The following is a 17,529-nucleotide window of genomic DNA, read 5'->3' as shown; positions in this document are numbered from 1 at the left end:
TTGATCTTTTAGTTTCCTTCATGTCTCGGTTTCATTCTATTCCCTGTTGTTTTATTCTTGTGTTGCCATTTTAGTTCATTCTTTTTATTTGTTTCTTAGATCATGCTTGTATTCTTTGTACATTTAGAATTTCTCTGTTAGATTTTTCTAGGGTTTTATTTATCCTTATTTTGATCCTCTGTGTTAATTGTCTCCTCCTCTCAGTTCCCTTGCCTTCCTCTGCCTCAGCTGTTCCTCTTTTCCACCTGATTGCTCACACCTGTTTTGCCATGCCTTTCTCTATGGTTCCCTCTGCATATAAGCTCTCTGGTTGTCATACACTTTGCTGGTTCCTTCTGTTGCACAGCCTGATGCTCCCATTCTTATGATGCCAGTTGTTTCCTGTCATATAGCTCTGACCTGTTCAGCTGTGACCTGTGCAGCTCTGTAAGTTTGCTTTAATTTTTATTAAACATTATCACCTCTGGCTTCTGTCTGCAATTTGGTCTTACTACAAATGACAGCAATGCATTTACTAGTGAACTCTATATTTAAAATAAATATCATTCAATACATTTTCAATACAAGTAACATATATAGCAATTCAGGGAAGATGTTGTTTTTGAGGTCAACCCTGAGAAAACACTAGATAAAGTCAAGAGAATAAAATAAACAAAAAGAAAATGCAAAGCACAGCATGTTGAATTAATTGGGTTACTGCATATAATTGTTTATCTTAAGTCCCACAATTATTAAAAGAGATTGGTTTTAATCATTATAAATGTCCACTTACAAAACAGTCTGTGTCCTTTGGACCAAAGCAGCCACCTGCACACTCACGATGGCAGCAGTCACTTACATAGGGACCAAAGCAGCGACCGTCACACTGTTCAGCACACACCGTCTTAGTTACTGGGAAAGCACAAATGCAGAAAAGAAAAGGACATATTCCATAAGATTTAGACCACAAGCTGTTGTTAACACCAACCTTTCTGCCAATTATGTGGTAAAACACAATGTAAACTCTGAATAGTTTTGACAGCAGGAACAAATGTATGTCCACAGAATGTGTTTCACTGAAAATGTATTATAAGGTAAGATGAATTAGGGATCCCGTCCTAAAGATATATATATTTTCTTTGAATACACCAACTGAGAAAGTGGTTTAATTTGTTCGTGTCTGGTCTCCAACAGTCATGTACAGTAAATAAAGCCGTTCAACAGGACTGAATTGGTAAAGGCTTAATTTACACTGAAACAATTCTAAAAGGTGAATTGACAACCATGTTTAAACAGATACTAGGCATATTGCTGAAAGAAATGGCACAATGGCCTAGCCTTCACACTATTGCTAGCTAAAGCTCTATGGATTAATGTTTGTGTCTGTCTTTGCATCTGTGATTTGTAAATTTTTTTTTTTTTTTTTTTTTTTCTCCGGCAAGCTATACTCAGTAATGTTCAACAATATTTTTTCACTGCCTGTAGGCGCACCTGAGGGTCTCTCGCTGAATGTGACAGAGATGTAGTGATTGCCAATTAACAAGGTGCATTGCTCTCATAATGGAGAACTGTCTGTCCCTTCCTCATGTGTCTTTTGCAATCATATGTGCTACCGTATGGCTGTGTGCCTCTCTTACAAGCAGCCATATGTCAACATGCATTAAACATGCTGCAGACTGAGGTGACTGATAATAGGCACAGCTTAAATGTAAGGTTTTGGACTCATATGAGCCATCAGGGAAAAAAAGAGTAAAGTAATAAAAAAATACATAAAGGTTGCTGCAATGAGTGGGTATGCTCTGCACCTTTTTAAGGGTTGCAGGTTTTTTTTTTTTGTTGTTTTGTTTTTTTAAACATAATACCAATTTACATTGTGTTCTGTGCATATTTAGTTGAATATTTTACCCTGAAGCAATTCTGGCAAACTGTCTCCACTGTAAACAGTGTTGTGCTTCACCAACACTGTCTATAGTGGGGATAGGGAGCTGCTGAACTCGACTGGGGACATTATCAGGTGGTGGAAAGAGTACTTCGAGGATCTCTTCAATCCTGCTGTCACACTTATCCTGGTGGAAGCACAGACTGGGGACTCAGAATGGGATTCACCCAGGCTGAAGTCACCGAGGTGGTCAAAAAGCTCCACAGTGGCAAGGCTTCGGGGGTGGATGAGATCCACCCTGAGTACCTCAAGTCTCTGGATGTTGGGTGCTGTCATGGCTGACACGCCTCTTCAACACTGAGTGGGGGTCGGGGACAGTGCCTCTGGACTGGAAGACCGGCGTAGTGGTCCCCCTTCACAAAAAAGGAACGGAGGATGTATTCTAACTACAGGGAGATCTCACTCCTCAGCCTCCGTTGGTATGGACAATTCCAGGGTTTTGGAGAAGAGAACCAGCCGACAGTCGAACCTCTGCTTCAGAAAAGCAGGGTCGTTTTCGTCTCGGCCGTGGAACACTGGACCAGCTCTACACCCTCTACAGGGTGCTTGAGGGTTCATGGGAGTTTGCCCAACCGGTCCACATGTGTTTTTTGGATCTGCAGAAAGCATTCGACCATGTCCGTCGTGGTGCCCTGTGGGGGGCGCTCCAGGAGTATGGAGTCAGGTGCCCTTTATTAGGGGCCATGCGGTCTCTGTACTAGCAGAGTCCCAACCTGATGGAACACACGATGGAACACCTTTGGGATGAACTAGATCAGAAACAGAGAGCTAGACCTTCTCGGGAAACATCAGTCTATGACCTCACAAATGTGCTTCTAGAAGAATAGTCAAAAATTACCATCGTGTTCCTAAACATCGTGGACAGCCTTCTCAGAGGAGTTCAAGCTGTTATAGCTGCAAATGGTGGACCAACATTGTATTGAATGCTATGGATTAAGAATGGAATGTAACTTAAGTTCATATGAGAGTCAAGGCAGGTGAACAAATGCATTTGGCAATATAGTGTACTTCTTTTCACTGAGGCCAAAAATAATCTCCCCACTGGTATAATTTTTTGTCTAAATAAGAAAATTGGGTTGTCCATGTAAGAAGGTGAAGAAAAAAATTAAAGATGTCAGGAGGAGATTTTATTTTTTTGACCACTACCTTCTTAGTCTGTGCGGATGTGAAACTTTCTTCATGGTGACAATGATGATCCAGCATCGTCCAGTTTATGAATGGCTTTTACCTTCTTGGTTACTAGAGTGTTCCTTATCATTCTGACCAAAAATCTTTCATCTGAAGGGCAGAGTTTGTAACGTGGACACAATTTGTGTAGTAAACATTTCACCTTGGAAAAACAGTTCAACTAAATCTGGAACAGACAAAAATTAAGATAAGATTCATGCCCATCATGAATGCATGTAAACTTCTGACCATTACTGCATAAGGGGGCTACTTTTAAAACAAACTCAAAATGTCATCTAGCCTCAAAATTCAGGGCAGAGTCAACTTCTCTTTTTTTTTTTATTGAAAACCTGTGTTCTAATATTTTACGTATTCTTTAAAACTGTAAAGAACTTGGGAATTAATATAAACATACTTAAGACAACAAATACGTATATGAAAGGAAACCATACATTTCTTAAGTTTTTTAAAATTTGTAATGAATAAACCTAAGCTAATTAGTTACACAGCATGATTGCAAAATGTCAAGCTTTAAAAGTGCAAATTACAGTTAACAGTAATATGCAAAACATTATAAACTTAAAGCTGGCAAGTGGAACTCTGCATTTGTGAATGCAGGCTCATGATGTTTTGTCGGATGCTCCATTTCTCTCTCACCATTACTTTGACGAGATACTATCAGGGTGATGGATATCCCCGGCGGAAAAGTCACCAAAACGAAAAATGTGACCAGGAGCACACACTTCACCCCATGCCAAACATACCATCAGCGTCATTCTAGTAAGGGTGCCTGGGCTAAAATGAAATGGCCTGCTTTATTTAAAGACACTCTGTCAAACAAATGACCTTGCCAGAGAGATGGGAGATAGAGGGAGTAAGAGTAACAGATGCAATGTTATTTATCAATTTAGCTTTAAAAGTTCCAGTTGGAAAAAAAAAAGAAAAAGAAATAGTGCCTGGTGACAACAAATACCAAAAGAATCCATCTCATGAAATATGCCTGGAAGCTTCCATTTGAACAGTGTGGACAGCAGCATCTGTCACAGGAGCCAGTGCCTTTCAGCTGCTATTTACATGAGTCAAATTTTCCTTTTGCACTTCTGGACTAGGAAAAAAAAAAAAGAACACCAAAAAGGTTTTATGTCATATACAGAAATACTACAGAGAGTGGTGTAAGCTGTCTACAATTTGCAGTTAACACCGTCTTGTGATAAAATATTCTGCTACATTTTTAGTTGAATTAAAGCTTAATGTTCTTCTACTGAATGAACATACAATATAGGTTAGATACTATTGGTAATACTTCAAGACTTCTTAAAGAGAAGGACTGAAATGCTTCAGCTAACAGTTACCTCATACTCGCAATCAGCTTGATTGTGTTTCATTTACACAGAAAACCATCAAATCTTTCTATTATTTTATCGAACAAAGTAAAAAAAAAAAAAATTATGAATACTGTTTAATCTGAATTGAAATAAATGTGCACTTTATTGAACTGGATTAAATAAATGGAAGCACAGTAAAACGTTGATCTTTTATCTAGGTCTTGAAGGGCACAGGTGGCTTTATATGTGGTGCATTTGCATGCTCTCTCCATGCATGCAAATGTTTTTGCCAGCTACTTCATAGTCCTTCTACAATTCAAAAATTATGCATAATGGATTACCTCTCAACTTTTATTGCCCTGAGATGTGCGTTTGTTTGTTTAGTTTTAGCCCTGCTATTATTCTGTCCAGTGTAGGTATGTGCCAGTTACCTGCATCAAGGTGTAAAATTGTTTTTAAAATGTTATTAGGGTAGTACTGTTTTAAAACTTTAGTCATGAAGCTATGACCAGTACCTCTAGTCCAATCACTGTTGGAAATAGGTGACAGAGTTCTATTGGGTCGATTGTAACTTTTGCGAATATTCATTTTTATCACATGAACAGATTTCTAGGATTATTTGGATTTATAAATCTTTCAAACAAGACAAAATATGAGGGATTTTTAAAATTCAACATTTTCACAATAAATGTATTATATTGAATTGGAGATAAAACATATAAAGATGTTGTAGAAAGCCAAGACTAAATGATGGCATGTTCAGAATGTAAAGCTTGAAACAGGAGGTAAACTGTGATAATGGGTAACGACCTGCAGAAAGACAGGACCAGGGCTTATCTGGACCTAGTCAGTGATGTTCTGTCAACCTTACATGGTGAAACAGTTCATTCTTCATTATCTTAATGAGATCAGAGCCACAGAACAAACTCATGTCAGGATAGAAAAGCATAAATGAAGATGTCAGTGCACAGTGATTAAAAAAGGAACCATTTTTCAAAAAAACATCTTTTAATTTTAAATGGGACTGCTTGCAAACTCAAAGAAGAGGAGAGTGTGAATAATATAAAATGCAGAGGTGCTGAACTTCTGATGGTTTTCTCATTGGTTGACCACATTCATGCAACATAAAACTTTGTTTTTTATTATTTCCAGTAGATTCAGTTTAAAGTAATAAAGAGAAGTTAGATGAAACTTTACAGCAGTTAAGCCCAAAATATTTATGATTTAAATATATTTTAATTTTATCAATAACTTTGTTTCTGACAAAAAATGAGACATTCACTTCTTAAAGATGTGACAATGAAAAAAAAAAATTGGGAAAACAAATAATTCATTTAAATTAGCATTTTCATAAAAATGGCATGCTGTAAATTATTTAGTCTTTTCAATAATCAGTAGAAATAATCCTTTCAGCAGTCAAACCATTGTTAAATCTGCTGACCAGCTATTTCAATATTTATCATAGGTGATGAGCTTCAAATCTTTGAGGTTTGAAGGCCTCCATTCAAGTCAGGACTTAAAGAAATTAATAATACTTCCAGTATTCCAGTCATACTTTTAGTCTAAATTTACCAGGGCTATGAATATTTTGGGCTTAACTGTAACTATGGAGTAAAGGGCAATCATTTATTTGGTGTCAACAGGTAACTGGACTTTTAAATTCAAAAAATCATTTTAAACCTTATTTTCTTTATGACTTTAAAAAAAACATTGCAATACAGTGCAGTTACAAAATCTTTAAAACAGGTGTAAATAACTAGTTGTTACATGGAGATATTGCAATGTTTTAATGTTTTTACCAGAACACTCCATCTGTCTGCCTCCTATTTTCTGCTTAGCTAAGTCTGGTGGGGCCAGCAACATGTGTTTGCACAGGTGAAAATAAACATAAGGAAACATCTCTTTCATAGCAAGTAATGGTCTTGTTTTTGCGGCACTGTTTACTCAGGGAACAATCAAATCTCAATGTAGTTTTTATCCTTGACAAAAATGTAGATGAATTGTTTAAATAAAAGCAGTTGTTAAATTTTATGGCACAACTGACCTTTATTTGATAACTCCTTCACAGGATAGTGAGCATAGTAAGATCCTTTCATTTGACTTTTGGCATTGGATTAAATTTCTCATATTTTCTAGATTGTGAGACAAATCATGTTAGCAAGAGAAAAATAAATTATTAAAATCACTACAAGAGTACTGCAACAATAATACTACTAATATTAATGACTGTCATAATTCAGCTATAGATTATTTAGATTAGTTTTATGCTTGAGTCTCACTCCGTTGTGCATGGCATTAACTCAAACAGGCTTTCAGGAAAATCATTAAAACAAGCCATGCTATGAAATTGGTTAAAGTTATACCTGTCCTTTACTGGTATTGAACTTACAGCTTTGACAGTGGTCCTCCTTGGGGCCCCAGCAGCGCCCAGTACATGAACGATGGCACTTATGACCTGCAAAAAAGAACCAGATGATTCAAAAACAAAAATATTAGCTAAACCTTTACAGACGAGGATCTGGAGTCTGTGAACTGTGAATAAAATTATAACTGGTTCTTTTTTGTTTCTTTTTGAGTTTATGTTTTTTGGAGAAAGCTTGAATTAGCTGAAGTGTTTTTGTTTTTCTTAAAACCATTTTCAGTGTTCTGTGAGTGGGTGATACATACTTTAATAAAATTTTGTGATAAGACACAGTTTCCAAGAAAAAACAGCTACTAAGAATTGCATGTACTTGAATGTATGATAATGAAAGTGATCACGTTTCCACTGTTTGCAAATAATTTTTTTAGGCCTTCCCGTTTTAAAAACAATTAACTATTCAAACACAACATGTTGCACAATTTATACCTGTAATTTTTACAAGTACTTGACATAACTTTGGCATTAGGCTGTTTAGTAAAACACATATATTTGGAACACAGGAAAAAATAATCCCAATAAGCCAGCAGCCAGCTGGGAGAGATGAAAGCAATGGATGAGAAGTAAGAGATATCATATCTTTAGTGCTGCGACCACCTTTCTAAGTTTTTAAGGACTTAATTGACTTTCTAGTAATCGACTAACTATGGGAGGTGAGTCTGAAAGACTGTAAAAGTGCTTCCCTTTGTCCATCAACATCTTCAGATGAGAGCTATTAGCTTTAGACTGACACTGCTGCCCACTGCGTGCATCTCCATCCTTTACTTGCTATTTTTTTTGCCTTTCTGCACCAATTTTAATTCTTTAATTTAAAGTTTAGCTCCTTTTGATTCAATGTCTTTTCCCTGTATCACTGTGTCTTCTCCCCAGCCCCAATTTATTTGTCTGCGATATTCAATGTTTCACAGAAGACAGCAAGCCCCAACTGTTAATGAAGGGAATTTTAAGTTGAGTTATTTTCTCATAAAGAAACAAATGAACAAAAATTTGGGCAAGGATAAAGCATGCATAGTAACAAAGTAAAGCTTTTGTGACCTCAAAGAATAATGAAGATAATATTCTCAGTTGTGGATTAGACGTTTGGAGACCTTTGGTCTTTTGGATGGGGTAGATGACTTACATGGCAGCCGGGGTCAATCTGAGGCTAACAGGGCTGTAGGGAGGAGGGAGATTGAGCAGAATATCAATGCCATGAGTTGTTAACATGCATTGGAAGTCTCCACCAAGTGCTGTGAGAAGATATCCAAGGACATGTGCTTACTGTCTTATTTTGTTTCAAAATGATAATGTATTTTATTTTATAATGTGACAAGAAGATTTAAACGTCAAACAGCGGGAGCAGTGCATTAGTAATACCGAACAGAGTGTATGAGGAGCCTCAATGAGTAAAATAAATTGGTCAGAGGAGGTGAAACTTAGTGTGTTCATTTACATGTCTTCCAGTTGTCTATAGTGGGGCATAAAAGTGATTTGAGTGAGCAGAGAATATGATTTGTTATATTAAATGTAACAACAGAATAAAGTCATTGACTGATGTTTTCTAGCACCCTTTCAGACACTGAATTTTACCAGGAAAAAATATATCTGTCTATGACCATTTCTCTCTCGACTGAATAGACAGACCCTTTCAGCATGTGAGTAGCTTCATTTACTGCTTTAGATAATGTTTCTGGCAAATCACTCCTTAATTCTATAAGTTATCAGCAGGTTCTTGTCATTTTGCCCGATCACCATTTTGCACCTTGACAGTTTTGCTCATTTTTTAATAATATTTTTTGTTTAAAACTAATCTAGAACTAAATTAAGGTATACATGAGATTTAAGCATTTTCTATTTGTTTTTGTAATTCACAAAAACATTTAAACTATAATAATTGTTGCATAACTGTTGAGTGAAAGGAACAAGATCTATGGTGTTCAAAACTTTCATGACTAAAGATTTAAAAAATGTGATGTACATTTGTGTTTAAATTCCCCAGAGTTATTACTTTGCAGAACCCTATTTTGCTGCAATTACAGCTGCAGGTATTTAGGAGTATGTCACTACTAGTTTTGCACATCCATAGTGAACTTTGTATCAGTTCTTAACTGCAAAATACTGTAGCTCAAGCTCAGGTAAATTGTATGGTGAGTGTTTGTAAATATCAATTTCACAGATGCTCAACTTGATTTTGGTTGGTGTTTTGACTGGGTCATTTTAGTACATTAATTGCCTTTTATCAAAACCCTTTCACTATAGCTTTGGCTGTATGTTTGTTTGGGGCTTTTGTCCTGTGGGAATGTGAACCAAGTCTTTGCAGCCTCTAACAGGTTTTATTACAGTAGTGCTTTGTATTTATCTCCATTCATCTTTCCATAAAATAAATGTTTGTCAGGTTTCCTGTCCCCACTACAGAACAGTACAATGCTGCCAACTAACTCTTAGTTACACAGGGATTCCCAACTGCTTTTTTGAATAAGGGTCTCCATGCCTGGTAGTTTAGCTGCAGGCCATGTACACGTTTACAATTCTAATCTATATGATGGTTTGAAGAGTAGTCTGTGAGATGTCTATAGATTATGGCATAGTTTTATACAATAACCACACTTTTAACTTATCCACAACTTCTTCCCTGACCTGTCTGCTGTGTTTTCCTGGGTCTTCATCATGTTGTCTGTCCACTAATATTCTCTAACAACAACATCTCTGAGGCCTTCTCAGATTAGATGTATTTACAGTATAATGATATCATATTATAAACAGGTGCACTCTTTATTAATGTCCTTTGAATGAAATGGGAATCAGCATAACGGAGGTAATTAGAAGTGCATGCCACACTTTAAGGATTTTATCAGCAAAAAAGTTAAAACTTCACCTTACAGTCATGTACTACTTTGTATTTGTCTATAACCATGTGACAAAATGTAAAAAAGTTAAGGAGTTATTAACACTTTTGCAAATCACTGTATGTGGGTAATGAGTTCAAAAGGATGCAATTAAATGAAGGATTTTGTTACACAATGGATGCTTAAGAAACGTGACCAAAAAACACACAAACAAAACAAAAATACTAAACTCACATGTGGTTCCCAAACAGAAGTGAGAGTGTGTGGGTCTGAACACACACCTCACTGAAATAAATAGATATGTTAAGTTCTAAAACAGTAGGTTAGACATCTGTTCAACAGTGCAGAGATCTGCATGAGGTAAGTAGTTAGAAGCTGTGTTACCACCAGCAGCACGACACGAGTTTACTCTCAACTAAAGTATCTGTGCTTAAACTTATATTGTGGTAAGTGCAGATTTTGCAAACAAAGAGAAATCATGGGGAAAAACATGATGCATCTGGTTCTGTTGTATGGATTTTTTAATAATCCATCATGCAACCAACAGTGTTATTGAAGCACAATGTAAAATCAATGCAGTATCCTATTAAGCCCAAGTATTGGAGTGTAATGATTAAACTGTGGTTATACTATGCATCCTACAGTGTAAATTATTGTAACTGTGTTTATGTTAAGAGTGTCTTGTACCAAAACAAAAAAAAAACAAAAAAACACACACACTTTAAACCTGAGAATCATTGCACAATGCAGAAATTACAATGTAAACATTAGTTGCATCACTGTTCTTTTACATGGTCTGCTTCTATTATTACTTACATGTGACACTGCTGTTAGTGGGCACCACTATAGGATGGAGCCTTGGATACTTGACAATGTCCTGCCAGTGGATTGTATCTGCATGGCAGAGGAACTTGTTCTGGTCAACATACACACCTCCATTGAGAATCTCTGTGGACAGAAGAATAAGGAATCACTCAATTGTGGCTTTCTGGACTCTCAACACATTTTGCATAAAATGTGCTCCAAATACAGCTTTTGTTCTACTCAACTGCAGAAAACTGTTGACAATAAACAAATTAGCTGGCTAAACCATTTATTTCACTTTGAGTACAAAAAAGCTCAACATTTGTGGTAGCACACTTTATTGCTTCAGACTATTTGAACAGAATTGGACTAATTTACACTTGGATAGAAAAAATCGGATCTTTTTCTGATAAGTGAACGCAACATATATAGATGCTAAAAGAATGCGCTGATAATGTTGTAGAAGTGTTTAGCAGGGAAAGAAAACTTAGCTATTTCCAGTGTCAGTGAGCTGTATCAAGTCGGTGGAAGCACAAAAAGTACAAGCAGCTTCTAGAAAGGAAACCATTTTTCATGAAGGCTGCTACTTTTAAAGATGGTAAAACTAAAAGTTGAAGATATTACTTCAGCTTTTGGGGAGTCAATTTTGGTCACGGAAAATGCTGTATAAGAAAATATTGACAGTCCTTGGAAACTCTCAGTTAGTGTAAAGGTCTACTGACATAGTGAATAGACAGAGAATGATGGTCTGTTTAGCACCAGAGCTGTCTAACACCAACTGCTCTAACACATATGTGATGTCACCTCTGCTCCTAATATAAATAAGGACAAATCACAACAGAAAAGCTGCGAAAGGCTCCTGTATGGTTTTAACAAAAACAATGCTTTAAGAATGTAACATATAACAATGTTTTGTTTTGTTTTTTTGAAAAAAAAATATATTGCAGAACAAATGTAATATCTTGTTATTTAGGTTTTACATTTGGAGGTGTTTTAAAACAAAAGTGAGTGAACTAAATTCCATGTTGTTAAGCTGCAAATGAGACATAATACAGTTATTTTCAGTTGGTACTTCTCTGTACAGATAAATCTGTCTGATAACCTTTAGGATTTTTATATATGTAGAGATTTTCAGTGATGCCAAGAGAGACAACTCTGTAACTTTGGACTATTTTGTAAAAAATGTATTTTTTCGTGAATAGATTTTATATTTTACTAATAAGTAAAATAATAATAATAAGAATGCTAATTCTAGTTTTCACTCCTAAATCAGGATCAGCTACAATCTAAATCGGCAGGTCTTAGCTTTACAAAATCGAAGATCAGAAAGTAGCCAGAAAATCTCTAATTGTTGCAATTATATATTTAAAGATAGTTGTTTTCATAAAGCTGAGGACAACACTCCATCACTCTGATGATATTACCATATTTCAACATTTTCCGTTCTATTCTGCATGATGGTACGATCACAGATAATTAATTATCCTCCACTACTATCACAACACCAATTCCATCTGGAATTTAAACCCCAGTAAGGCTTAAAATGTCTGTAAATTTTATATTTTATTCAGGTAGCGATGCCAATATAATATGCACTGCTTTATCAAACCAATGATCATCAGGCTTGGAGGAAGGATGGAGTACTTGGTCACACATGCACAAAAAATCAACACGCATTTATGGATACATAGAGTGGTTTAGATTATTGTTGTGCTGCAGTTTAGAAGAGCTTAATCCTGATTTTTATATGAGCCAGAAAAAGCAGAAAAGGGAAAGAGAGAGAACAAACAAAGATAGCAGAGAACAGCATAGAGACAGATGGTGAATAAGAAACACAAAGTAAAGCCCAATAGCAGATTTGCATTATTTACAGAGCTTGTGTGTTCTCTATCTCCATGCAAACAGATAACTGACATGGGGCTAAAACCGACGAGACCCATTATCTTACATAAGGTGCCCTGCCAACATCCCACAGTACCGCCCAAATACAATACTTTCTCACAAAATTTTAATTAAATTATGCTCCTTGGGATAGGTGGTGTTGGTACATTACCACAGGTCTCCATCACCCAAATTTAGTTCTCCATCTTCATCCCACTACATATGCGGAGGGATTAAGGAAAAATTTAATTCTGTTTCTCACAACCGGACGGATATCACTCATCCGCAAGGATACCATGTTGCAAAAATCTAATTTTTCTCACACTAGGATGCAGCTGGCAAACAAAGGCGATGGACGGACCAAAATACAAAGCCAAGTAGTTATTATATCAAATGTGCCAGCAGGATTCTTCAATCTTACTTCAGCACCGTGCATGCACTGTACATCATCCAAGAATTACAACCATTTATTCTGGCTAGTTACTTTATAACAGGGGCCACAATATAATAAATGTTGCTGTAAACATGTCAGAGCCATATGTGGTCATGCGTGATGAGGAGTAACATGAATCTTCATACAAATTTCAGAAAGTATCTTAAAAATCACCACAATATAGCCATTTAAATCTCAATGATAAGCGCAATTTACTTTATAAAATTATAACATTTATAAAACTTTATAAAAAAAATTTAAATACAACTTTTATTAAATTATTTATTTATTTATGTGTCTTACTGTATTACATTTTTCAATGATTTACATTGAGGCCATTTACTGCTTTTATTGCTTTAACTGAAGATGTGTCATATTGGTATAGTGAAAGTTCATGCCGTTCTGAAATACATACAAATCTTTAAATTAATATAGATAATTTGTAACAAGCTATATCTAAGTTATTACAGAGAAGTAGGCTACAGCTGATCAAAGAAGCCAACATACAGGAAAACATCATGCTTGATATTAAATACACTACTTCCTTAAAGTAATCTAGTGTTTGGATACTGAGACAAAGACCAAATAATTCAAGGAAATCCACAAAAAGTGAGTCCAATGTCCCTGTGGCACAAAGTCTATGTCACCATAATAGTTTATGCAAATATATCTTGTTTGGCATTTGCTGTGTTCTTCATATGTTATATTTTCGGGTTAGAGCACAACCGTTAGTCGATTCTAGCTAAAAATATAGGGTATCTTTGTTATTCATCATGTCATTGTTTACTAAGTGTTCGTAATTCACCAGTAGGTGTCAGTAGCTCTCAGGGAAATATCACGTTGGGGCTGTCAAATAATGACTCCTGTATCCAAGATGGGCATGCATGAGTGTTGTGTAGTGACTATAAATCTGAACGGAACTGTTTTGCACGTTGCAGATAATTTTTTTAAATGTTCTGGTACCAACAAGCCAGTTTGACTTCATTGTCTCCACCGTAACATTCCAAACAAAACTGTATTATATGAAGTTGACTGAAGAAAGGGAGACAAAACTCATCTGTGGATGGCAAAGATACAACAAAGTCTTGATTGATACAATGAAATGACAGGTGAATAAAAAAGAAAATTGTAGACAAAAGTAGCTAAATACAAGTAGAGATCTACCTATTTGTGCTGTAAAAGAGAAACAAGAACCAACTCACACAAAATGACCAAAAGATAGAAAGCCACAAAAACTGATGTCCACCAACATCCATTAAGTGACATTATTCTTCTAAGGCTGGCTTGTTTTCAACCTCTTCATTGTGCATGCAGTCATATTAAGAAAAATAATAGACACATTTTTCATAACACCAATGATAACACATTAAACTCATGCTGGCTTTGTTTTCATTAGAAGGGACTACTTTGCTTACTCAGTGCGTAGCAAGAGGCCAGAGGGAGATCAGCAGCTAAATCTTGTTGTAGGATGGGGAAAATGTTGTAATTAATTTCTTCACATAGCGATAATGCAACTTACTACTCTGAAATTCCCTCTCATCTAGTACCCGTTTCCCAGTTGTCACTTCCAGCATCTCCGATGCATGGCTTCAAGATGGACAGTAACTTCCTCTTTCATATTGTATGGTCATTGCTCCTCGCGGGACCCGGCTGGGCCAAGCCCGAATGAGAGACGCGAGGCCATCCCCCAGGGGACCCACCACCTGCAGGGGCAACCATGAGGGACCGATGCAAAGAGGAGTGGGTGGCAGACGAAGGTGGAAACCTCGGCAGCCCAATCTCCGGATGCTTAGGCTGGCTCTAGGGACGTAGAATGTCACTTCGCTGGGGTGGGAAGGAGCCAGAGCTTGTGCGGGAGGTCAAGAGATATCGACTAGAAATACACGCACAGAGTGGGCTCTGGATCTCATCTCCTCGAGAGGGGCTGGACTATCTTCTACTGTGGAGTAGCCCACGGGGAGAGGCGGCAGCTGGAGTGGGCTTGCTTGTTGCCCCCCAGCTCAACCGTCTCGTGTTGGGGTTTACCCCAGTGGATGAGAGAGTCGCATCCCTGCGCCTTTGGGTTGGGGACAGGTCTCTAACTGTCGTTTCGGCCTACGGGCCAAGCGGTAGTGCAGAGTACCCGGCCTTCTTGCCGTCCCTGTCGGGGGTGCTGGATAGTGCCCCTCCCGGGGACTCGGTTATTCTGCTGGGGGACTTCGACGCCCACGTGGGAAACAACAGTGACACCGGGAGAGGCATGATCAGGAAGAATGGCCTCCCCAATCTGAATCCGAGTGGTGTTTTGTTATTGGACTTCTGTGCTAGTCACGGATTGTCCATAATGAACACCACGTTCAAGAATAAGGGGGTTCATCAGTCCACTTGGCACCAGGACACCCTAGGCAGGAGGTCGATAATCAACTTTGTTGTTGTGTCGTCAGACCTTCGGCCGCATGTTTTGGACACTTGAGTGAAGAGAGGGGCTGAGCTGTACACTGATCACCACATGGTGGTGAGTTGGATCCGCTGGAAGAAGAAAAGGCCAGACAGACTTGGCAGACCGAAGCGCATAGTGAGGGTCCGCTGGGAACGTCTGGCAGAGCCTTTGGCCAGGGATGTATTCAACTCCCACCTCCGGGAGAGCTGTGACCATATTCCGGGGGATGTTGGAGACATGGAGTCCGAGTGGACCGTGTTCTCCACATCTATTGTTGATGCTGCTGTCCGCAGCTGCAGCCGTAAGGTCTGCAGTGCCTGTCGCGGCGGCAATCCTCGAACCCGGTGATGGACACCGGCAGTAAGGCACGCTGTCAAGCGGAAGAAGGAGTCCTATTGGCTGTGGTTGACTTGTGGGTCTCGTGAGGCGGCTGACGGGTACCGTGAGGCCAAGCGTGCCACGGTCTTTGGCAGAGGCAAAAACTAGGGGCTAGGAAGAGTTTGGTGAGGCCATGGAGAAGGACTACCGGTTGGCCTTGAAGCAATTCTGGCAAACCGTCCGGGGCCTCAGGAGGGGGATTCAGTGCTTCGCCAACACTGTTTACAGTGGGGGTGGGAAGCTGCTGACCTCGACTGGGGACATTATTGGGCGGTGCAAGGAGTATTTTGAGGATCTCCTCAATCCTGCTGTCAGATATTTCCTGGTGAAAGCAGAGGCTGGGGACTCGGAGTTGGGCTCTTTCATCACCCAGGCTGAAGTCACTGACGTGGTTAAAAAGCTCCACAATGGCAGGGCTTCGGTGCTGGGTGAGATCCGCCCTGAGTACCTCAAGTCTCTGGATGTTGTGGGGCTGTCATGGTTGACATGCCTCTTCAACATTCCGTAGTGGTCAGGGACAGTGCCTCTGGACTGGCAGACCGGCCAAGGGCCGGAGTGGGTCTGGTTTGGGGACCAGTGGATTTCGTCTTTTCTTTTTGTAGATGACGTGGTCCTGCTGGCCTCCTCTAGCCAAGACCTACAGCATGCACTGGGGTGTTTCGCAGCCAAGAGTGAAGCGACTGGGATGAAGATCAGCTCCAAGTCCGAGGCCATGGTTCTCGACCATAAAAGGGTGTCTTGTACTCTTCAGGTTGGAGGGGAGTTTCTGCCTCAAGTGGAGGAGTTCAAGTATCTCAGGGTCTTGTTCATGAGTGAGGGAAGAATGGAGCGAGATTGACAGATGGATCGGTGCGGCTGCCGCAATAATGGGGGCACTGTGCTGGTCCGCTGTGGTGCAGAGAGAGCTGAGCCGAAAAGCAAAGCTCTTGATTTACCGGTCGGTCTACGTTCCTATCCTCACCTATGGCCAGGAAGTTTGGGTCATGACCAAAAGAAAAAGATTTCGGATACAAGGGGCTGAAATGAGCTTCCTCAGTAGGGTGGCTGGGCACTCCCTTACAGATAAGGTTAGGAGCTCGGCCATCCGGGAGGGGATCGGAGTAGAATCGGTCCCGGATAAAGCGGAAGATGACGAGTACAAGTACATTGTTCTTGAGATGAACTTTCACGAAGAAGCATTACTACTTGAACAACAAAGTGGAAGATTACTAAATTTATGTTTGTATAAATGGCTCTACTCTCAGTAATCAGTACAGAACAGTTAAAGCAAGATTGCAGTACACAGTTACAGGGGTTAGACAATGAAACTGAAACACCTGGTTTTAGACCACAATAATTTATTAGTATGGTGTAGGGCCTCCTTTTGCGGCCAATACAGCATCAATCCGTCTTGGGAATGACATATACAAATCCTGCACAGTGGTCAGAGGGATCTTAAGCAATTCTTCTTGCAGGATAGTGGCCAGGTCACTACGTGATACTGGTGGAGGAAAACATTTCCTGACTCACTCCTCCAAAACACCCCAAAGTGGCTCAATAATAGTTAGATCTGGTGACTGTGCAGGCCAGGGGAGATGTTCAACTTCACTTTCATGTTCATCAAACCAATCTTCCTCTTGCATCCACAGTTAATCCTGTTGGATGTGGTTCGTCCTTCTTGGTGGTATGCTGACATTAACCTGGATACCGTGGCTCTTGAAACATCACACAGACTTGCTGTCTTGGTCACAGATGCACCAGCAAGATGTGCACCAACAATTTGTCATCTTTTGAACTCTGGTATGTCACCCATAATGTTGTGTGCATTTCAATATTTTGAGCAAAACTGTGCTCTTACCCTGCTAATTGAACCTTCACACTCTGCTCTTACTGGTGCAATGTGCAATCAATGAAGACTGGCTACCAGGCTGGTCCAATTTAGCCATGAAACCTCCCACACTAAAATGACAGGTGTTTCAGT

The 17,529-nt window shown here is 38.9% G+C and overlaps 1 protein-coding gene across 1 annotated transcript in view; it reads right to left on the bottom strand.

The window, feature by feature from the left end:
* LOC124871474 (receptor tyrosine-protein kinase erbB-4-like) overlaps positions 1-17,529 on the bottom strand; it is a 473,669-nt gene that overhangs the window by 130,999 nt on the left and 325,141 nt on the right. The window contains exons 4-6 of the mRNA XM_047370794.1: positions 10,471-10,602; positions 6,800-6,865; positions 773-891 (exon numbers count right to left, since the gene is read on the bottom strand). Of these exons, the coding sequence (XP_047226750.1) occupies positions 773-891; positions 6,800-6,865; positions 10,471-10,602 (317 nt within the window). The remainder of the gene's footprint in view (positions 1-772; positions 892-6,799; positions 6,866-10,470; positions 10,603-17,529) is intronic.

This window comes from Girardinichthys multiradiatus, chromosome 7 (assembly GCF_021462225.1).
Source record: "Girardinichthys multiradiatus isolate DD_20200921_A chromosome 7, DD_fGirMul_XY1, whole genome shotgun sequence".
NCBI lineage: Eukaryota > Metazoa > Chordata > Actinopteri > Cyprinodontiformes > Goodeidae > Girardinichthys > Girardinichthys multiradiatus.
Note: the sequence above shows the minus strand (reverse complement) of the source record. Positions and strands in the feature narration are given on the sequence as shown.